Genomic DNA, 21362 nt, shown 5'->3' with positions numbered 1-21362 from the left:
TATATTTAAAATGGGTAGTTTTTTCAGCACGTACTTCAGTCTTGACAATCTGCCTCACATCTTTTGATTATTTTATGGCATCTGAGGTGGACTTACTGTTTAACCCCCATAAAATATTCTGTCATATCAGTTTACATACAGGTGTTGCTGTCCTTAAAGCTAGATGACCAACAATAGCTACCTTGAATGAATTTTCCACTCAACAACACAGTGTGTGCTGCTTTGAAACTTTCTGGCATGTTGAAATGTGCTGGACTTATACTCAAATCCAGTACCTTATCTTTCATAGTCATTGCACATACTGGATAATCTATCTTGATAAATTCACATCCCCATAATTTCACTTCTAACAGTACCAGCTTTATACTTCCAAGATGCCATTGATACTCCCCTTCATACCTCATGACACCGACAATCCAGGAAGAAAGGATATTGTGGAGAAATATCTTAAGACATAGCAGAGGGGTTGTTTCCAATTCTGTCCTGCAGCAGAGTGGATCACCATTTTGAAGCTTCCTCGTACATTAAAACTGTGGAACAGACCAAGACTTGAGCAAGGAACATGCATTTTGTAAGATATGTGGGAAATCTTATGAAAAATTTAGATACTAGGAGGCTTTTAAATTTCTTTTGGATTTACAGTAAATATCAGATTCCTGGCTTATTACATATGGAAGATAGTTCAGGGTTTTCATAATAAAACACAGAACCCAATTTTGGGCCTAGAGAAGGAGTCATTGTCTTGGGAAAATTATTTTTTTGTCTTGTATTATAGCTGTGAAGAGCACAATTGAACTAAAACAGGTTTTACTACTAAAGCACCCTAACAACAAATAACATTGTACCTGAATTGTTCTTGAGTGTTTGGGATAAAAATCAGGTCAGACTAGCAGGGCACATTGAGAAATGAGGGTGATGCAAAAGGCCATTCTTGTTTGACAGGCAAGAGAGTGTAAGACAAATAATAAAAAATTTTATCTGACAGATACTCAAAGAAAGATACCACACATATTATTGTAAACTATAGCGAAAATTTTAAAAACCATCCTTAAGGGCAGAAACTATGTCATTCAGCCTCTTATGCATCTGTTCCATAGAGGTTGTGGTGATAAAATGAGACAAATAACAGCTGCCACAGAAGAGTACAGCTAATCATTTTTTCACACTTGCTAAGCAAATGGAACAGGAAGTAAACATAATAAATGATAAAAAGTATCATCTCCTAAGCACTTCACAGAAATTATCAGAGTGTAGGTATATATGCAGAAAGGGGAAAATATATTGGTAGATGGGCAAGATTTCCATCATATTTGAAAATTCTTCTGCATGATGTGTGGTTGTTTATATTAAATGTACTTCTTATGATCTCTTTAATTGCTTTGCCTCTGAAGACACAATAATTGTGTAAAATGACAGGAAGTGAAATTATGCTAAATAAGTCTGAAATTGGCAATTTCTATTGGAAGTAACATACAGCAATAGAAATGACTAATCATCACTTTTCATCTTTCAACAGATGTCATTAACTCAAATAAAAGTCTGCAAATGCTGCCATCATTGGAAGTTCTCTCTCTCAAAAGAAATTTGTTTGAAACTCTAGGGAGTAATTTCTTTGAATGGCTGGAAGGCTCCCCATTGAGATACCTAAATCTTGAGGGTTGTAATAAAATTGTGAAGATTGATCCAGGTAAAATTTCTGTTTATTTGTAGCAAGCAGAATATTTTCAGTTACTAGCCTTCTGTATGATATTGTCTAATATCAGTATTCCCTTATTTAGTTTATCTATAGGTATCAATGAATGCTGTGCACTACAGGTACTATATACAAACAGAAGATAAGGAAAAAAAATTAATAATAAAGTATGCAGTGAGAAAGGGAATCACATTAAAAAAATGTCATGTTTTATAGTGAGCAGAAAAGTTTGCAGATGATGTATAGTATCAAGGTTTTAGTATTCAAACTAATTCTTTTGGAGAGACTGAAAGAACAGGTTCTACTGCAGAAAGTTAGAAGGAGATAGTAAACAGAAGTTACACCATTCACGATCCAGCATCCAGGTGATGGGAGAGAAAAGGTCAGTGGGTGAAAAAGATGGCAAAGTTCAGGAAAATTAATCCCATTATGAGATTACTCAATACTCAGAAAGAAAGTACTGACTGCACAAAAGCATGCAATAGAATAATTTGTGGTCTTCACCAACAGATGTCATGTTGGTACCTCTTCAAAGAGCTAGGCATTTTAGGTGGACCATCACAACAATATTTTCACTAATGAAATTTGTCATAAATAATGTATCACAATTTGAGAAGAACAGTGATGTCCACACCTACAACACTAGATGATCTTTATTACCCACTGTTAAAGCTATCAGTGGCTCAAAGAGGAGTTCAATATGTACCAATAGAAATTTTTGATCATTTAACCAATAACATAAAATGTCTGATAGATAGTGATGCAAGTTTTAATCTAACTTAAAATCATTTTACATGAACAACTCCTTATACACCACTGACAAATTTCTACTTGAAAACTAGTAGCAAGTGAAAAAAAAAATACTTTTTTAAAATTTTAGGTGCATAAGTATGAATAAAATGATAATGTGTTCATTAGTGTTAACATTAACCATGTATCCATATCCTGTAATTCACACACTGGCAATGTTAAAGGATAGTTTGGATAAAACAAAAAGTATATCTTTAAATAAATGTGTGTCTTTACCTAAATTAATATGGAAACTGTGTATGACTGAAGACATTAAATGAATAAAGACCAGGTAAACAGTGAGAGAAAAGATGCAGCGCATGTAGGAGAACAACCTCCAATTTTTGGAATTTGGAAGATCTTGGTTTCTAGTAACCAACCCAGGTAACTTTACATAACATTAATTGCAGTAAGTATCAATTACCCAGACATTAATTATGGATGAGTAGAATTAATTATTAGGCATTGTGACTGTCATTCCACTTACTGCAAGTGTTCTTCGGCTCACATGTATTTACATCTACATCTACATCTACATCCATACTTCGCAAGCCACCTGACGGTGTGTGGCGGAGGGTACCTTGAGTACCTCTATCGGTTCTCCCTTCTATTCCAGTCTCGTATTGTTCGTGGAAAGAAGGATTGTCGGTATGCCTCTGTGTGGGCTCTAATCTCTCTGATTTTATCCTCATGGTCTCTTCGCGAGATATACGTAGGAAGGAGCAATATACTGCTTGACTCTTCGGTGAAGGTATGTTCTCGAAACTTTGACAAAAGCCCGTACCGAGTTACTGAGCATCTCTCCTGCAGAGTCTTCCACTGGACTTTATCTATCATCTCCGTAATGCTTTCGCAATTACTAAATGATCCTGTAACGAAGCGCGCTGCTCTCCGTTGGATCTTCTCTATATCTTCTATCAACCCTATCTGGTACGGATCCCACACTGCTGAGCAGTATTCAAGCAGTGGGCGAACAAGCGTACTGTAACCTACTTCCTTTGTTTTCAGATTGCATTTCCTTAGGATTCTTCCAATGAATCTCAGTCTGGCATCTGCTTTACCGATGATCAACATTATATGATCATTCCACTTTAAATCACTCCTAATGCGTACTCCCAGATAATTTATGGTATTAACTGCTTCCAGTTGCTGACCTGCTATTTTGTAGCTAAATGATAAAGGATCTATCTTTCTGTGTATTCGCAGCACATTACACTTGTCTACATTGAGATTCAATTGCCATTCCCTGCACCATGCGTCAATTCGCTGCAGATTCTCCTGCATTTCAGTACAATTTTCCATTGTTACAACCTCTCGATACACCACAGCATCATCTGCAAAAAGCCTCAGTGAACTTCCGATGTCATCCACCAGGTCATTTATGTATATTGTGAATAGCAACGGTCCTATGACACTCCCCTGCAACACACCTGAAATCGCTCTTACTTCGGAAGACTTCTCTCCATTGGTAATGACATGCTGCGTTCTGTTATCTAGGAACTCCTCAATCCAATCACACAATTGGTCTGATAGTCCATATGCTCTTACTTTGTTCATTAAACGACTGTGGGGAACTGTATCGAACGCCTTGCAGAAGTCAAGAAACACGGCATCTACCTGTGAACCCGTCTCCATGGCCCTCTGAGTCTCATGGACGAATAGCGCGAGCTGGGTTTCACATGACCGTCTTTTTCGAAACCCATGCTGATTCCTACAGAGTAGATTTCTAGTCTCCAGAAAAGTCATTATACTCGAACACAATACGTGTTCCAAAATTCTACAACTGATCGACGTTAGAGATATAGGTCTATAGTTCTGCACATCTGTTCGACGTCCCTTCTTGAAAACGGGGGTGACCTGTGCCCTTTTCCAACCCTTTAGAACGCTATGCTCTTCTAGAGACCTACGGTCTTATTTGTGAAAACCTTATATCTGTTAAGCTGTTATTTTTGCAGGCATTTTGTTCTTAATTTGTTATAAGCACTTCACTTCATTCTTACAAAGAGCATTAAGTGGATGAGGTACTCATATATTTCATGAGTCTACATCTTACTCTGCCATGACAAAGTCCAAACCCTTGAATGACACTGAACTGACAAAAGTGCACATTTTGAAATGAAAAATTTGGAAACCCATGAGCATTATATTCTCTCTGGCATATTCACAAAACCTTTGGCACTTGAATAGTGAATTTCTACTTATATTTGTTGAACATTCACGTAATATGGAGAATATGTAAGTCTTCTAAACGGCCTTCTAAGAATCTGAAAGTATGGAGCACTCTTTGGCAACTGACTAATAATGTTACTGATCTGTCATATGTTTTAAAGCACTAGTCTTGTAGGATATATGAAAAACATGACATTTATCGGCATTCTGACATCATTTCAATAGTTGATTTGGTAATTGCTGTATTGGGCCTGCAGATACACATAATTTCACAAACAAAACGTCTGCCACTTTATGGATCCTTTGCATTATGGAGTGTAATGTAAAGGTAGAGCTGTCATTACTAGACGTGGGCCTATTGGGAGTAGTATGAGGGTGGTCCCTTAAGTACCTGACCCAACAAAGAAAACACAAAAATTTTGGAAAAAATGTATTTATTTTTCAATATAACCTCCTTTCAGCTCTATACATTTTTCCCAGTAATGTTCAATAAGTTTGATCCCCTTTTTGTAATGAGAACTGTCGAACTCCTCTAAATAGTCATTAAATGGAGACATCACATCTTCATTTGTTGAAAATCTTCATTTGTTAAAAATCTTTGACCACCAAGCCATTTTTTTCAAGTTTGGGAACGGAAAATGTCCGAGGGGGCTAAATCTGTCGAATAGGGTGCATGAGGTAGCAATTCAAACTTTAAATTAATTAATTTTGGCCATTGCAATAACAGACTTGTGAGCTGGTGCAGTTTGCTGAAGAAATAACATTTCTTCTTTGCCAAATGTGGCCATTTTTGCTTGATTTCTTCACCAAAACATTGCAATAAGTTCACTTAACACTCACCATTGATAGTTTTTCCTTTTTCAAGGTAGTCAATGAAAATTATCCCACCCGCATCCCAAAAAACTGACGTCATGACCTTGTCTGCAGATGAAACGGTCTTCATCTTCTTTGGGGTCGTTTCTCCAATTTGTGTCCATTCTTTTGATTGTTATTTTGGCTCAGGAGTGAAGTGGTGGGCCCATGGTTATGAAACGATGCAAAAAATTAGCTTTTTTGCTGTGAAACTTTGCTAAACACTCAATTGAAACATCTTTGCGACACTGTTTTTGCTCGAGTGTGAGCAATCGCAGCACGAACCTTGCACACAGTTTTCTCATGTCCAAATTTTCGCATATCACACTTTTTGAAATGCCTACTATTTCTGCTAGCTGTCAGTTGATGATCATCCAGTACCACTTTGCGGATTTTCTTCACCATTTCTGGAGTTATCACCTCATTTGGTTAACCACTCATTTAATCTCAGCTACCCAATATCTTACTGTTGTCAATGAAGCAGACTCTGGACTCTAGCTCAGCTTTAATATTGGTTGTGCTGAGGCTTTTAAAAAAAAATGTTGTATCTCATAACGATGGCCAATTTTCTCCATTTTCACAAGTTCGCTCACAATATTCACCATTTATGGCTGCCAAACAAATACTAAACAATGTGGCTTCTTCAAACTTGAAACATATGCTTCATAGATCACATAATTTCTAATCCAGAGATATTTTTCAACAACTACTTCCATCTCTCGGTCAGGCAGCCTTCCTAAATCCGTATTGTGCTAACCACTATGAAATGTATGGAAGTGGGTAGCTCCCAGTGTATCAGTTATTAGTGCTTCTTCCCATTCCATTCACTTAAAGATTGTGGGAAGAATGATTGCTTAACTGTCTCTAAGTGCACTGTAATTAGTGTGATCTCGTATTTGCTATCCCTTCAGAAGCAATCATGGGAAGTTGTAGTATATTCACAGATTTATCACTTTAAGTTGGTTCTTGAAACTTTGTAAGTGAGATTTCATGGGACAGTTATCTTATCCTCAAGCACTTGACAGTTCAGTTTTTTCAGCATTTCTGTGACAGTACCTCATGGGTTAAACAAACCTGTAAACATTTTTGTTCTTTCTTTATACACACTTGATATCCCCTGTTAGTTCTACTTGGTACAGGTTCCACTAACTTGAGCAATAGTCTAGTATGGGTCACATGAAAGTTTTGTAAGCAACCTCCTTTGTAGAATGATTTCCTAGTATTCTGCCAATGAACTGAAACCAGCTACATACTTTACCTGCAGTTGAACCTATGTGATCATTCCATTTCAAATCCATACAAATTGTGACATTCAGGTATTTTGGGGGTGTCTAGGTGACTGATTCCAGCTGTGATACACTAACTGATGTTGTAGTCATAGGAAACAATGTTTTATTCATATTCTGAAGCAAAAAATTTTATATTTTTGAATATTTAAGGCAAGTTACCTAGCTTTCCACCACTTTTGAATCTTGTAACTATATAACTGAATATTTGCACAGCTTTTATCACACAGTACATCATTACAGATAACTCCATAGACTGTGAAAGTCTGAAGTTACTATCAATATCCAAGATAATGTGCTCTTTCCTCCCTGTCAAGTAATACTCACTCCAGTAACAAATTTTGGTTGATATCCCAGATGTATGTTTTCAGTAATAAGAATAAGTGTGGTACTGAGTCAAATGTGTATTGGAACTCAAGAACTACTGCATCTTTCTGGCTGCTTTGACCCATTGCTTTCAGGATTCTGTATGAGAAAAACATGAGTTGGGTTTCACATCATTGATGTTATTCGAATCCATGCTAGATAGCACAGACGAAATTTCTGTTTGATATATCTCATTGCATTTGAGCTTAGAATATGTTCTAAGATTCTACAACAAATGGATATCAAGAGTACTGGTCAGTAGTTTTGTGGATTACTTTGACTATCCTTCTTGTTGACCAGTGTGTCTTATACGCGACAGTTTTCTGTTCAATGGACTTATGATATATGATTAAAATGGCAGCTATCACACTTGTAAATTCTGTATGGAATGTGATGAGGATCCTGTGGAGCCTTATCCTGTGAAGCCTTGTTTAATTTTAGCAGTTGTATCTGCCTCTCAGTGTCACTGACATTAATAGCTATATTACTGATATTTGTAGAGGTGTGAGAGGGGAACTGTGGCATTACTTGTGTATCTTCCTTAGTCAAGAAACTTTTTGAAGATGGAGGTCAGCATTTCTGATTTGGTTTCCTGTATCATCCATAAGCATGTGCACACTAACTTTGGTGCCACTGAAAAGCCTTTACATTCTCTTTGGATTTTGTGATAAATATTTCAATAATATTATGTTCTGGTAGTCATTGAAGGCTTTATCCATTGCCCTCTTGATAGCCAAACCCACTTCATTCAGCATCTGAAATCTTTCTATCTTATGCTCTATGCTTTGTAAAATGTCTGTTATGCAGAGGTCTCTGTATAAAAGGTTTTAAGTATTTTTTACAGTTGCCTTAGAGGGTTCCAACAATTATGAATTGTCATGCTAGTTGCATGTCTATCAAGTGCATGGCCAATTATTCTTTTAAACTTGGGCCATTGTTCTTCGACATGCTCCTGTCCAGAGCTAAATATTTCAAGTTCCTCATTTAGGTTTGCCACTACTGCCTCCTTATCTAGTTTGCTGAACATATGAATCTTTCTACCTGTTTTAGTTGCCCATTGTACAGAGGAAATCACTGTTGCTACAATTTCCACACAATCAATGATTCCATTTTTAATGTGGGCATCCTCAAAGACATTAGACCTACCGTATTTACTCGAATCTAAGGCGCACTTTTTTTCCGGTTTTTGTTATCCAAAAAACCGCCTGCGGCTTAGAATCGAGTGCAAAGTAAGCAGAAGTTCTGAAAAATGTTGGTAGGTGCCACCACAACTAACTTCTGCCATCGAATATATGTAGCGCTACATAGGCATGCTTTGCAGGCACAAAGATAAATACTGGCATCAAAACCTCTGCGTCAGTAAATAAATTTAAAAAAAAGGTGGAAGACGAGCTTTTTTCCCGCCTCAAGTTTCGACCACTGCATTTTCATACATTATCCAATGAAGTAAATACAAATTCCGTATTGTTCATCTTCGAATGTAGCAGCATTTCAATTTACTACGAAAATCCGACTGGCAAGACTATTCGGGATGTTTGTCAATATGGCCAACTCTACGTTCTGAATTTTTTCCTACCTGTGATAAGAGATGGTTGCTAATAGGAACTTTTATGAATTGTCAATCACATGCAGTATTCTCTTCACCATAAGAATAATACGAATATACACATTTTGCCATGTATTGTTTTGTGTTTGCTGCTATCTCATTTAAATCCTGTCTGCCTAATAAACTACGAAACTAGAGTGAGACAACAGCAAACGCGGAAGAATATACGTATCGTGTCATGTTTATATTCGTATTATTCTTATGCCTAATAGTGATACAGTCAGAAATGAAGCACGGCAATTGACTAGATTTTTAAATCTAAGATGACTCTAATTTCTGTGCAGAATGTAATGTACTGAAGAGGCATCTGCAAAGATTTTCAAACGGAGAAAAATTTTCCCTAAACTCTCGTTCAGACCATCTTCTATCATACATAGTCTATTACTGGGTTCTTGTTGATCATTATCAAAGAAAGCAGCAGTGTAAGTAACAACAAATAGCAGTCTCTTGCCATTGTTTCGCTAATAAGACTACTCTTCTCTCTTTTTTTTTCCTCTCTCATTGTAAGCGGCGGTAGCGTGCACAAAAGCAAGCCATGCCGCAAGCGGCGACAGGCCGTAAACACTCATTATCAGAAAGCGACAAACAATGCATGACACAGTACAGTAATGCATTTTCAGCCTAGAGTGACGTAAACACCTATAACAAAGAGAACGGCACTTACCACATCAAAGAAAAATAAGCAATCAAATCAAACCAAACGAAGCACGTGAAAAATGAAGGGCACCCGTATAAATACGGACGGAGCGCCTGACGCATAGCAATGGCTACCTGGTAAAGCTTAACTGCTAAGCTTACAACTCGAACCAAACTACTGCAGCTGTGTTGTCATTCATTTGACCTAAATTGTGTCTCATATTACAATGGACCAACTTTGTTTCGATCTGGAGGTGCGGCCTAAAACTTTTCTCTCCCCTTGTATTTCGAGTCTCAAATTTCAGGTGCGGCTTAGATTCGGGAAAATTTTTTTTCCTTGATTTCGATTCTCATTTTTCAGTTGCGGCTTAGATTCGAGTACGGCTTAGATTCGAGTAAATACAGTATTCATTTTCTTTAGCTCCTACATATTTCCATCATGAGTGGGTTTCCAGACTATCTCTTCTAGGCAGATTTTGAGCAGCAGATTTAGTAATGATTTGCATGATGTCTTGTCATGCTTATCATTTAAAACTTGCAATGATCCCAATTGATTGTTAGATGACTGAAGCTTCTTCTGATGACGACAATCTGATTAGGGAACTTATGTTCTAGTGATGTGAGGTTTTCTTTAATGTTTTTGTTTACATCTGGGTGTGAGTCTGGTGGTCAACAGAAGTATCTAATTATACCTAAAAACAAAGATGATGTGACTTACCAAATGAAAGTGCTGGCAGGTCGACAGACACACAAACGAACACAAACATACACACAAAATTCAAGCTTTCGCAACAAACTGTTGCCTCATCAGGAAAGAGGGAAGGAGAGGGAAAGACGAAAGGATGTGGGTTTTAAGGGAGAGGGTAAGGAGTCATTCCAGTCCCGGGAGCGGAAAGACTTACCTTAGGGGGAAAAAAGGACGGGTATACACTCGCACACACACACATATCCATCCACACATATACAGACACAAGCAGACATATTTAAAGACTAAGTATCTAAGTATCTAAGAAGTATCTAATTATAAATTTATGCTTGCTTTTGAGACTGAGTCCTATCCAAATGGTCTCACATGCAGCTTCAATTTCCATCATGGTGGATTTGAGTGTCTTATTAACTGCAACCTTCGAATTGGCTTATCCAGTCAGTTGTAGGGGTACCTACAGTATAGCATGGGTTCAGAACCATGATGTAGCTAGATATTTTTCACATTAGCAGCCATTGCCAGAGGTGAAAGAAGTGATAAGTGAGATATAAAAATCTGAAGACTGACCAGGGGCTGAACCAGAGACCTACATGGAGTTGTGGTAATTCTAGTCATAACGATGATATGGGAGAGGATAGAAACCACCAACAAGTGATTCAGTACCAAAAACTTTAATGAAATGGAGGAGAACAAGTCAACTGAACAACTCATAATGGAGCAGATGCAAGGTGCAATTGCGGGCTGGGAGTGAAGGAACATATATGCAGATGTAGCCTTTATCTATAGTGGTGGCAATTTCAAGACAATGATGTAGGATGAATGTTTTGAAGTGAATTTGGATCAGCTTCTGTTATTCTATTTGATACAGGATCTAAATGATTTTAGTGGCCTTCACAAATGGTGGCACTCCTTCCTCTAGTAGTAATACTGGTTCAGAGCTACCCTCCGTCAGACAATATTCCTTCTGAAGTTTATCTTATATCTTCCAGAGATGTTGGAAGCCTGAAATCACGTTTCTTGAGTGATGTCACGGCAGTAATGAAGACCTGTCTGTGTTTTCAGCTTTTAAAGAGTATGCCCCTCCCCAATAAATAAGTTTTTTTTAGTGACACTCATGCATTAAACACACTCCTCCTTTCTCTTGCATGAGGTTTGATAGCATATTGATAAAAAAAAGTGGAATCTATTAATATGGCTATCTTCATACAGGGATTTTGTAGCTTCCTTCATTCACTCCAATGGAACACTTTCATTGAGACAATGACCAGTTAGATTCCCATATTTCAAAATGTATTTGTTGTTGTCTATCATTAGAATACATTATAACCAATGTTATGCTTTATCCCTGCAGCATGAAGATTATAATATTTGGGTTAGAATTGTATCAGTTTCATCTGTTTCAAAAGCTAGTTCTCTGGCTAATCATCACAAAATTTCTGTATTGATTTAGTGCAATAGAAGATGCACTACAGGTAATGATAAACAGTACTTCAAGTTTCTTGCTACAAATAATGTACTTGAAACTGGTATTACTTTCAGCAATAAGTGACACAAGATAGGATTTTTTGGGAAAAAAGTTGAAAGTAATTGGTAGAAGATCTAGGTGTGAACTGGTCTTTAGCTAGGCTGCCCCATAAGAATGTGCTATGGAATGAAAGTAAGATGTTGCACACAAACAGGGATTGAATGTCACAAAAGTAATAACTGTTTAAAATTAAAAAGTATCAGAATATCTTATACAAAATGAACCAGAAACTGTATACATGATCTTCCACAACTATAACATAACTTTTTAAAAAATGTAACAGGCAAATGAACTGACTCTACAAAGATTTGCTCGACATGACTTTTAGTTTGTATAAATTTTGAGTTCAGCTATGGTTTAGTGGCAAATGAAAAATGAATACACTGAAATTATGACCAGATATGAAGGAACTTTCATTTACATTTTATACTAACTGTACATCATATACGACCATAATCACAGGGTCTTATGCCTGTGGGCAGACTGTCTTGAATAACAATTTCTGTGTCCTGACAAGACTCCTCATTGCAGTGCAGCAACTGTGCATGGAGAGGCTTACAGAAGTAAAGAGGTAGTGTTCAACACTACTTCAACACACTGTGCAAATGGCCAAGACATGCAGCCTGTCATGCAGAATGGATCAGATGCCATCCAGTATTCTGCACACAATTTTATTGAGGATTGGTTCTGGTGATGGTGATTGGTAGGGGAGATAATTAACAAGCTGGAAAGAAAAATTGGCTAATGTGAGAAGCATATGCACAGTGATTGTCTTAATAGAATTGCATATGTACCTGACATCATATGAATGGGAAGAAAGTGGACTAGATGAGGTTCTAAATGTGTCGGATACTTTTCAGTGTTCTCTCACATAACATCAGAGGTGTATAAGCATTGTAAATTTTGACACAGCAATGGAAGAATTTTCATGAGAAGAGAAAGTGAAATTTATATGCAAGTAGGCTGATGAAGATTTCTCAAGTATGTATTTATTATTGATAGAAGAAGCAGTACATAACAGGAATAGCTTAAAAGAGAAATTATTTTATACTTACACAGTAAAATTGCATAATAATGGCCTGATGTGATAATTCAAGATTGAGGTGAACAGAAGCATTAACAGCTGGCAGGTGAACTGTTGCATTATATGTTCCAAGATATATTAAAGAAAACAATATGTTACTGGATCAGTCAGTAATAAATAAGTATGGAAGAGAGACTAAAATTCTGTAAATTGTTCTAGAAATAAAGTAACTATTTGTTCCAGAAATGAGCAACAGTATTTGATGTGTGTATCTTTACCAACAATCAATATATGAAGAACAAGACAAGAATTAGAGAATAATGTCTCATACAATGCTTCCAAAATGAAATATAGTAAGATCCCTGTGTTATGTTGCCTGGAGTTGGTTCTGAATATCAGTGCCTGATGGATTCCACTGGTTGTTAGTACACTCACAAGTGGACATCATTGTAGAGAAGGCAGAATCTACCATCATCATTAAACAAAACTTTGCATAAATCATTAATTCTTCAGCTGTGTATTTCATTAAATCCCATTCACTAGGCTGATTGATGATGAGTAGTGAGAGGATTCTTGGCAAGCTTCCACTATGCATGTAGTCTACTTTAAAGAATATGGACCTAGTTAACATTCTACGTGCAACATGGCTCCTAATTTTTGTCGAAGCAGCAATGTCTACTCATAAGGTCCACCAACTGAAGTGGGAATTTATGTGCTACTGACACCTCCAGTGAGTGCAAAGATAATGTGAGCCTTCCTTGAGCAACTACACAAATATCCCTTGTTAGGAGGTACACATTTTTATGTTCAATGAATTTTTTTAAATGGAACCTAGTGCATTACATTTTGAATTATTGTCTTTATTGCCAAATATAGCTAATTTTTGTGTTATGAAACATTTTGTACTCCAGTCTGAGCAAACTTATCATTATACACAAAATTCATGTTCCTTTAAAAATAAAATCAGGTGCATATTGTCTATGGTGCTGCAAGTGGAAAAGATTTTCCACAAATTTTTAGAGGCACATTATTTGCTAACTCATAAAATACTTTTTCAGAAATCTAAGGGTAAAGTAATGCTTAGATAAGTTGTATCACTGCTGACTGAAAAAAAAGTTAGTTTCACGTTCTGAACTTCTCCATATGCCGTGTGAGTCTCAGAAGAGGTAGCACCATTTTTATTTTGTGAACTGTTCCAGGTATCAAAACGAGGCTTTTGATGGTTGACAGTAAGCTAAGGGGTACATAATGTTTTATACAGATAATGCTGTAAACTTTAATATCGACTGAGATATTGCAAGAAGTATCTTTTTTTTAGTGGAACTATATACTTTTCATTATTGCATCAGTAGCTCATGAAAAGATAATTTCATGATAAGCACTTGTTAATGTTGACCTTGAAACCTTTCACAAAAATATCTGAGAAATGTACTAAAATTGGAAAGCAATGCAGCCACAGTCAGCTATTGAAGTGTAAACATCACCAAGCAGAGCTCTCATGCCAGTCTCTGCCACTGTAGGCAGAAAAACAGGCCTATCTACCAAGATAAAACCTTACTTCCTATCTGACACAGATACAGGGTCAGATATGATACCTGTTGCAGCACATGTTAACGTTTGTTACATCATATGGGACTTATGAAAACTATTTCAAACATCTGTATATTTCTGGGTTTTTGTGGAAAGAATTACAGTTACTTCAGGCAATTTTCCATTTAAATCCTCCCTGTTGTTGCTTATTTGTTGAAACCAAATGTTGGTTTTCATACTTCATAATGATAAGAGTCCTATTTTTTCTTTTCACAAAAGCCTACTGAATTAAATTTCTTAGACTTGGTGGGGCAAATAACAGTGGCCCAGAGAACAGAGTTCCAGGGTAAAAAGAAATACAGCAGAGAAAAGGAAATACAGTATTAATCTGGCTATAGCAGATGTTGAAGGTGACCACCATTCATCATTTGGCACTTTTCAGACCTGGTCAGCAAGTTGCTGAAGGCAGTTCAAAGCTGGACTGCTAGAATTCCTGCAATGTCCTCTGAAATGTTCTGCTGCAGTTTTTGAAGACTATGAGGATTGTTGCAATATGTCTTGGACTTAAGAGCCCATCACACAAAGTAATCGCACACTGACAGATCAGGTGACCTGGGTGGCTAGCTAGGGCTGTGAACACTCTGACCTCTGCTATCATCTCTGTCAGATGTGAAGATTGTGTAAATGTGCTCCAAGGTTTGACAGGTTGTATGGGCAGTTGCTCCATCCTGTTGGAAGTAATTGTACATCTTTTCCTCCTCCATTAATGTTGCCACAAATTGTTTCAAAATGTTGGCAATGTAATGTGTCAGCATCTGATAAAAGAAGGTGGGACCAATAATGTGATGATGTGCAGATAGTATGCACCAAGCTCCAATCTTCTGATAATGCAGTGGTGTTTCATGGAAGTTATTGGAAGTTACGTGTATCCTTCACCCCTAGAACCTGTGAGTTGATATAACCACTCAAGTGAAATGAGGCTTCATCAGACATAAACAATAGATCCGTGTACAAGCCATTCATTGTTATCTCAGTGAAGAACCACTCACAAAACAGGAGCCTCTACTAATTTCAATGCACAAACAACAGACACTTGGTGGGGAAGCATATGCAAGTCCAGCTGGAGAATACGTCTGCATGGTTGATGTGCTATGTCAGTCTTGTGCGACAGGTATCAGGTTGATTTGGTAGAATTCTGAAGCATTTTGTAGTCAACTGCAGCCACATTTTCTGGTGCGCGGGCACATTTTGGAGTTAAAATTGAAACAAATGAGTCCTTGGTAACAATTATTTTTAGTCTTATTGACCAGAATTCAACACTTCTAAGAGTGCCTTCATCAGAATTAAAACAATTAAAATGGCCTATAACATAGTTACAAATTTATAGGAAAAGACATTTTTTTATTTAAAAAAAGGTATAAGTACTGACTAACAATAAAATAAATAAAATACAGAGGCAGTACTTACATGTCACATATAAAATAATTAACAGGCCAGAAGGGCATTAGTCACAAAATATATAAAAAGGATGCATGAAGGCAAGCCATTATGGGCTGCTCGTATCTGTACAGCCATAGGTTGCAACAGACTGAGGTGCCCACGTTAACAAGTGTGGCCAGGTGAATCTGACATTGCATCAAGAGTGCCATCTAGTAGCTGCAGGTACAACTTAGCTACTTAACATTCAGTTGTAGACAGATGAAAATTATAATGAATATTGTTCAGTGCATAATGCAAAAAGCAATATTTTGTTATATATGTTATAGGCCATTTTAATTCTTTTAATTCTGATGAAGGCACTCTTAGAAGTGTTGAAACCTGGTCAATAACACTAAAAACAATAGTGACCAAGGGCTCATTTGTTTTAATTTAGAAATGGTCACTGAACCAAGCAGCCATATTTAAAACTTTGACATTTTGGAATGTGTTTTGACTTGTTCAAAACAGATTCTGTCTGATGCTGTTTTTGGACTAAGGCTTGCATGGTACTCTTTATTGACACTTTGATGCCATTAAACTTCTCAGGAAACACCTGACACACCATTTCCATGACTTTGTTGTCACATAACTTTTCACAGTGAATTCCCTCTGCTCCACTGTACCATCATCCCCTTTCCACTGGTCTACTCACACTAACACAGCCTGCACTATGCTCTGAATCAGTGTGGATTATGTGACGGGCATACACGGGCATGCACCACAGGATGGGGTTATGTGCATCCACTCACATCCAGACACATAGACACATCCACTCTTCTGAGCTCTTTTATTTGCCCCACCCTGAGTGTGTGTGTCTAAGAGAGAGAGAGAGAGAGAGAGAGAGAGAGAGAGAGAGAGAGAGAGAGAGAGAGAGAATCTGACTTGACTTACCTTTCCCTAGAGGTGCCTCAATGCTTCATACAACTAAAATGCTTGCTGTCAGACAAATGTTTTGGTAGATACTGTTTGGAATTTTAATTAGGTGGCATACACTTTAAATAAACAAAAAATTATATTCTGTATTATGAAAAGGATAATTGCTACTCACCATATAGTGGAGATGCTGAGTCACAGATAGGCACAACAAAAAGCGATTATTCCGACAGACTTTTTGTTGTGGCTATCTGTGACTCAGCATCTCCACTATATATTGAGTAGCAACTATTCTTTTCATAAACTTGTTACATTCTATCCACTGCTTAAAAATTATATTCAGAATGCTTGCAAGATGTCACCCACATAACAAATACTTTTTTTAACGAAATGCAATTTTACACTTTACTTAAGCATATGCTCAAATTGTTTATCATCAATGGCAAGGCAAATATACAATCACCATTTGAGAGATAAATGAACAAATGAAAGTATACTGGATTGTGTACTATTACATGCTTTGGCAATTTAATGGCATATATACTAGTGTATTTTGGTCTTAGAAAGAAATCAAGAGAAGTCAAATCAGGGGACGTGGTTGGCCACTGTATGCAGTAGTTCATCCTTTCCAATAATGGAGCCTGGGGTCAGAGCTCTACATGGTGACACTCTCACCACAATAGGTGACTCTGACCTCAATTCTTTCCAATGTTGATACATTACTTGCTTTTTTCTCATGATATGTTTCAGTGTCAGTATAAACAAGCACTTGAAATTGTAGTTTCAAAAACTAATGAACGCAGTTTAAAAAAAGCCCTTGTTCCAATGTCTTGGTTGATACTAGAGTTCAGAGCATTATTCATACAACACATTGTGCGCCCATCAGCATGCTATCAATTGTGTAAAAACTCATTTTGATATCTGGAACTGTTCACAAAACAAAATAGGTGTTACATCTTATGAGTCTCATGCTGTATATGTCAAGATTTAGATATTTAAGTAAGAACATCAAAAACCAGTATTTATTTCTCACAGGCATCAGATGATAGAGATTTTACAATACATACTCAACAAAATTTTTTGATACATTGTTGCCACAGCGGTGAGTTGATGCCAGTGTGCCATAGTTGAAATTTTTTCTTGTTTCTTGAATAAAGCGTTATGATTTCTCATACATAATAAAGAGTTAGGTCCCATTGTTTTAAACAGTTGTTGTGATGCTGTACTGAAGAAAGCTCAAAATAATAATAATAAAAATATGATGAACAAGTATAAGATTAATGTTTGTAAGGTATGCTGCCAGAATTACTGAAAGCTATTTGTTTGGCTATCATGTAGCTCCTCATAACTATTAATGGGACAATGCAATAAGAAGATGGTGTAAATTACAGTTTAACAATATACAGACAAAATGATTATTAGAGATAGAGCACAAATTCAGACTGAAGAATGATGGGGAAAGAAATTGCTCATCTCCATGTGAAAGAAAGCATTAATTTTTTCTTGGAAACCATGGACAATCTAATTCAGGATGGATGAACAAGAATTTGAATCTTGCTCCCCTAGAATGTGAGCCTCTGTGATTTGATCACTATAGTACTTTTTTTCATTGGGACAATGTAAAAAAATTTCACAACTCATTTCATTCCTTAATTAGTAAATTGATCCTAATGATCCAGTTCTGTATTCACACAGATCTACAGATTCTAAACTCTTAGAGTACAACACTGTAAATCAACATGACTCAAGGCTACAGCAGTAATATTTTTATAAGTGTGTTATGAGAAAATAGTAAAAATATACTGAAAAGTTATGTTTTTTGACCACTTAGTTTTAGTTCTCGATAAAATATTTTCCTTGCAATGGTGCATATAACTAAGTGAAAGTTTCACATTTTGTCTCCTTTGAGACAATTCTCCTGGACTTTTTCAAAAAAATTAAAATTGTGCAATCTGTTATACCAGTCGATGACTATCACTCTGCCTGGGTTAAGAGGTGTTGTGGCACATAGTGAAGAAAATGCACGTGATTTCATGGCAAATACTTATTGGATTGCTTTACTCTATTTAGTCAAGTATCAAAAAGTTCAGTCGTGATGCATGATTGCCTATGAATACAATGCTAGAGTCGATGGATGCAGGCCATGTCTGTGTCAATCATTCTCCAAAATTGAAATACATTTATTGTTTCAAAATTGTTTTGAAGACTAGAATGTACATACTCATCAGAATTTATGCCAAGTTTTGATGTTGTGGATCAATGAAAAAACATCGCCATTAAGGGAGAAGAATTTTCAGATGCTACAAGCAATCAATTAAGGTTTGACTTGCTCTTGTTCCAAATTAGATATCATTAAAATAAATGTAGAACATATATTATACTATATCAATTGAATATATAATAAAGTACAATAACTGAAGCTGTTTCATTTCTAATTCACTTGCGTAGATGTAATTTCCAGCAATAGACTAATATGGTTCCTCTTATAATGTATCATAGTTGGAACTGTACAGGAGTCAGCCAATGTTTAATCACTGCAAAGGAGAGCTGAGATTCAAATTACCACTTACTGAATATTGAGAAGAGAAATTATTAAAGTAGTGGAACTATGAAAACCTCTTGGAGACATTTCAGAAAGTTCCTCAAACTTCTGTCACCTGACTGTGAGATGCACATTTATTACAAAGTCACTGTCATCAAAACAAAAATGATAAATAAAAACTAGATTGGTCAATATTTAGATGTGAGCAGTTGAAACTGAGCAACCATTTGACATCTTCATAGTTTCTTTTTATGTGGACTCAGTAGCATTTACCAGGATATTTCTCTATCATTCAAGATTGTTCTGAGTTAACGCAAGTGCATTTGATGCAGGCTGTAATGGGGAGCTTACATTGTGCCATAATTTGTATGATGCATGTCCTCTGGGCTGTTGCATCTGCCAATTAGCTCTCTATATATTATACATGTACAGGCACAAAGCAGAACATCACTTCCTTCTTTTGACACTGTAAGAAAGGAGAATGTCATTAATGGATTATACTGGTTTCTCTCCTGGGTATATGCACTGGATGGTTTGCAGAACATCCATTGAAGAATTTCACATCTCAAGCACATCCAATGTTCTTCAGTTAAAACTGCTACATTTATTATCATGTTAGCCTGTAAAATGAGTAAATTGATGTACTGACTGATGCACTGGAAATGTCAAAGAATGCACAGGTTTAAAATTCCTATTAAATCAACCAGATTTTAATTTTTCAGGGTTTCCATAAATAAAGGATGATTGCTTATACAGACCAAGACTACTCCTTTCCACTGTGTTTCTCCATACTACAGCAATGCTAAAAATGACATTTAAACAAATACAAGGAAATACTGCATTTGTAAAAGGCAAAGTACTGATAAATAGAGCAGTAAGAGAAACTGCAAGCGTAGGATAATTTAGCAGATTCTTATAACAATTTTTATGTTTATTCCTATAACTGGATGAAATGTAAGCATAAGCTGTAGTAAAGTGAAAATGTCTTTAACAATTCCATGTTGAGCTTGTCTGTTTTCACAGTAGCAAAATAATAAAACATTTTTCAGGAGTTCTTCTTCCAGTCAGAGACAGTTTGTGGATTCTGGAGCTAGCATATACCGATATGAATGAACATAATCTGATAAATATGCTGTCCTCTAACTTGACAGAGTTAAAAGCACTAGGTTTGAAATCACTTGGTTTGCAAGATGTACCAAGAAGTGCACTTGAAATGGTGAATGGTTCACTTGAAGTACTTTCACTCCAAGACAACCCTCTAACATATGTCTGTAGGTAAGTAAATTTTCTGCAATTTGACCAGAATTAAATACTTTATAATGCAGTTAAGACTTGAAACAGTGTTAAATAAACTAAAATATACTGTGTTGTCTTGCATTATTCGCTACACTTATGAATCTACAGAAAACACATACACATAAGTTATGTAGTTGAAAATAACAATGAAACACAGAAGAGGTAGTACAACCAACAAGTGTGAGTGAATGATAGTCATATGTATGCATTTATAATATGAAGACATTATACAACAAATATATAGCATATTACATGCCATTGGTGCTTTTCACATCTTATAATGAAAAATGATGCCTTTATATAGTCATCACATTCATGTCAGCAGAAATCTCTTTTGATGATGAAGAATGGGATAAATAGATTATCTGAGTTGATAGCTCAAAATGTAAGGCAAAAGAGCTGTGGGGTGGGGTGGGAAACACTATCCCCCAAGGCAAAATTCCTGCAATTGCAGGTGTGCGGGGTAAGCCTTTTGACTGCAGTGCTAAAGTAGTCTGTCATTCAGACAGTGAACTGCTCGCCATATATGAAGCCCTGCATTACTTTCAGGACAATGGCTGATCATCTCAGTCTACACAGCTCATTGTCCCCATCAAAAACCCATCAACTGGTTCTGTCCCTGGTTCCACCAGCTGGATTATATGACCCAGTTTACTGTCAATGTCACGTCTTAAGGGTGCAGAAAATATCATCATTGACCACCTGTCCAGAATATCGAGACTACATCACACATAGACTATGACCAACTCACTGATGCATAATCTGACAATCAGCAGAACACAGTCCTACTCCACAACCTGAACACTGGACTAAGCCCTGAACACCACTGCTTTCGGGGCATAACATTATTTGCTTTGTGGCATTACATTATTTAATAAGTTATTTGTAAACAAAGTATTGTATACCAGGAGTAAATCTAATGATTGTATCTAACTAGAAGTCTGTAAATATATGTGTATATGAATTAGCTTATTTTAAATTGATCTAAAC

At 36.5% G+C, this 21362-nt stretch overlaps 2 protein-coding genes across 4 annotated transcripts in view; one reads left to right on the top strand and one right to left on the bottom strand.

The window, feature by feature from the left end:
* The window catches only part of LOC126100255 (dynein axonemal intermediate chain 7-like), an 844976-nt gene that overhangs the window by 438795 nt on the left and 384819 nt on the right, over positions 1-21362 (bottom strand). The window lies entirely within an intron of this gene.
* LOC126100253 (toll-like receptor 13) overlaps positions 1-21362 on the top strand; it is a 229344-nt gene that overhangs the window by 99677 nt on the left and 108305 nt on the right. For all 3 annotated transcript variants that reach the window (XM_049910839.1, XM_049910837.1, XM_049910838.1), the window contains 2 exons: positions 1517-1687; positions 20126-20351. In XM_049910839.1, coding sequence (XP_049766796.1) covers positions 1517-1687; positions 20126-20351 — 397 coding nt within the window. The remainder of the gene's footprint in view (positions 1-1516; positions 1688-20125; positions 20352-21362) is intronic.

This window comes from Schistocerca cancellata, chromosome 9, assembly GCF_023864275.1.
Source record: "Schistocerca cancellata isolate TAMUIC-IGC-003103 chromosome 9, iqSchCanc2.1, whole genome shotgun sequence".
NCBI classification, from domain to species: Eukaryota; Metazoa; Arthropoda; class Insecta; order Orthoptera; family Acrididae; genus Schistocerca; species Schistocerca cancellata.
The sequence above is the reverse complement of the archived record's forward strand: the minus strand, read 5'-3'. Positions and strand labels throughout refer to the sequence as shown.